Raw genomic sequence first — 3,149 nt, forward strand, 5'->3', positions numbered from 1 at the left:
ATGTGGGAGGAAATGGGGGAGAAATACAGAGGGTCAGGAATTTGAAAGTATGTATGTAGCAATTGGGGAGGGAGAACTGGGGATATCACTGGAAAGTCCTAGAGACCAGGGACCCAAGAAGTTCCAGGGCTCAACTGGGAAGACTTTAACCAAAATACCCAACAAAGGGGAGATAGAACCTGTAGAAGCCATATCCAGTGGATGGGCACAACCCCCAAAGAAGGGATGGAGTCACTCACCCACCTCTAAAATATTAATCCAAAATTCCTCCTGTCAAAATGAAAGGGGACAAAGGGTGGAGCAGAAACTGAAGGAAAGGCCATCTAAAGATTGTCCCACTGAGAAATCCATCCCATTTGCTGACACCAAACCCTGACATTATTTCTGATGCCAAGAAATGCTTACTGACAAGACCCTGGTATAGCTGTTCCCTGAGAGGTACTGCCAGAGGCAAACCAATATAAATGTGGATGTACACAGCCAGACACTGGACTGACCATGGGAACCCCAATGGAGAAGTTAGGGCAAGGAGTGTAGGGGGTGAAAGGGTTTGTGACTTCATAGGACAAACAACAATATCAACCTGCCAGATCCTGCAATGCTCCCAGGGACTAAATCACCAACCAAAGAGTACACGGGGGTACCTGTGGCTCCAGCTGGATATGTAGCAGAGGATTTCCTTATCTGGCATCAATGTGAGGGGAGCCCCTTGGTCCTATGGAGGCTTGATATCCTAGGGTAGGGAAACGCTTGGCTACTGAAACAGGAGTGGGTTGACGGGTAGGGTAACATCTTTATAGAGGCAGGGGGAGGGAGGAGGGAATAGGGGTTTGTGAAAGGGAAACTGGGAAGGGGGATAATTAAGAAGTCTCAGTTGTTTCCTGGTTAGAGTGGAAGTTTCTAGAGAATTTGATCCAAGAATTGTTGTTTACTTATGAGAATAAAAAATAACACACTAAAATGAAGATACTGGAAAGAGCAATAAGCCTTGTAGAGAAAAGAATTTTATGAGGAAGTTGATATAATGGATGGGGGAAAGGAAATAGATGAAATAGAGAAACTAAGTTTTATCACAATATATGACCAATGGATCACAGTTTCAAATTCCATAACCATAAGTTCTATGAACAAGAGTACATAACTAAGCTAAATCCATTGATCTGTTTCTAGTTACCCTCCCTAAAACTATTTTCAGAGCCTTCTTCATGTCATTGTTCCTTAAACTATAAATGAAAGGGTTCAACATAGGTGTTACTACAGTGTACATCAATGAAGCCATTGCAGTGGCATGCGCATTTTGGGTCACAGCAGAACTGAGGTACACTCCCAGGAGGGTGCAATAAAATAAGGAGACAACTGAGAGGTGAGATGCACAGGTGGAAAATGCTTTGTACTTCCCCTGCACTGAGGAGATTGCACAAATGGAGGACACTATCTTAGAGTAAGAGTAAAGGATACCAGAGAGGGGGCCCACAACCAGTAGCAGGGCTGCGATGTAAATCACCATGTCATTAAGAGAGATGTCAGAGCAGGCATGGTGTACGATCTGATTAAGTTCACAGTAAAAGTGAGGGATTTCCAAGTCTGTGCAGAATGACAAACGCAGCACCAAGAAGGTGTGCAACAAGGAATTTATAACACTTATAATCCAGCATGCCAGAATCAGCAGTCCACAGCGTCTTGTGTTCATGATGATCATGTAATGCAGGGGGTGACAGATGGCCACATAGCGATCATAAGCCATCACAGTCAGCAGAAAGATGTCCAGTACTGAGAAAAGCAGTAAGAAGTACACCTGGGTGATGCAGTTGGCGTAAATGATGACCTTGCTCTGTGTGTGAATGTTCACCAGCATCTGTGGGACAGTGATAGAAGTGAAGCAGATGTCCACAAAGGACAGATTAGAGAGGAAGATGTACATGGGCGTGTGTAGGTGGGCGTCAACAATGATGGCCATGATGATGAGTAGGTTCCCAGTGACAGTCACTAGATACATGGACAGGAACAGTCCAAATATGAGAGGCTGGATTTCAGGTTGCTTCTCTGAAAATCCCAGAAGAAAGAATTCTGAAAGCTGGGTGTCATTTCCTGGTTCCATGTGTTTGATGTGCCTATGAAAAGAAGAAATTTGAGGGATTCAGTCACCTATCAATGACCTGATATCACTGATTCTTCCTTTCCTTCCTTCTTTACTCCTCTCTCTCTCTCTCTCTCTCTCTCTCTCTCTCTCTCTCTCTCTCTCTCTCATTCACTCCCTCCCCTGTTTACCTACCCAACTTTTCTTAGGTCAATTAGCTTTGGTCACATAGGTTATTCACTATGGCAACCTTGTAGTGCTCACCCCTTAAAAATGGACTCTCCTGCAGCCATTGAATGTCAATGACTCCTCAGTCAAAGTTGAGGCCTTATGAGATGTTTTTCTCCTCCATAACTTGGTGTTGACTGATTTGATCTTGTGAACATCTTGTACAATCAACCACAGCTTCTGTGAATTGTGTATAAGGACTTGCTCTCTTCAAAAGACACAAACATCACAGGAAACCCTTTTAGCTCTTACTATTTCCATCCCCCTTTTCATGCTGAATGTTTTGATTTAGATGTCTCATTTTGGACTGAACACTTCATAAACATTGATTCTCCACACTTTGACAAGTTATCTGTTCCTATATTATCTATCCTCCATCTACTAAAAAGAAGCATCTCTGTAAGGACTGAAAGTTTCACTTCTATTTCATCATAGATATAAATATTTTGACGTTGATATTGTGAACGTTTAGAGAAATAATAGCTGTGGGTTCTCCTCTAGGTCCTATAAGCTCACTAATGGGTTCTTGGCCAGATAACGTATATATTAGGCAACCAGCTACTACTAAGGAATCCTGTAAGCCTAATCTTTTATCGTCATGAGGTTTATTCCTATGTTTTATATGTATCCCATGAAGATAATCCTGTCATCTCTGAATACAATTTTTGTGCCATGTTCAATCTATGCTCATATACCTCATATTAAAAACAAAAATCAAAAAGCTCTTAGAGACGCTTATGAAATGAAAACTGAAAACAGCCCCCGTTGAAACACTATTGGGTTAATATCACCCAATGAACAAAGACAAAGGGCTTCCAGTGTAAGGAATGGGAAGGAGGAGGAG

General features: G+C 42.4%; 1 protein-coding gene across 1 annotated transcript; it reads right to left on the reverse strand.

Annotated features, from left to right (window-relative positions):
* Positions 1–1,141: 1,141 nt before the first annotated feature.
* Positions 1,142–2,098, reverse strand: Or7a35 (olfactory receptor family 7 subfamily A member 35). Its single transcript, NM_001000712.1, has one exon. The coding sequence runs from the start codon at positions 2,096–2,098 to the stop codon at positions 1,142–1,144; it is 957 nt and encodes a 318-aa protein (NP_001000712.1).
* Between the last annotated feature and the right edge of the window lie 1,051 nt (positions 2,099–3,149).

This window comes from Rattus norvegicus, chromosome 7 (assembly GCF_036323735.1).
Source record: "Rattus norvegicus strain BN/NHsdMcwi chromosome 7, GRCr8, whole genome shotgun sequence".
NCBI lineage: Eukaryota > Metazoa > Chordata > Mammalia > Rodentia > Muridae > Rattus > Rattus norvegicus.

Bases quoted from the DNA above. Each gene is read 5' to 3' on its own strand.
- Or7a35 (NM_001000712.1), bottom strand. From the start codon at position 2,098: ATGGAACCAGGAAATGACACCCAGCTTTCAGAATTCTTTCTTCTGGGA.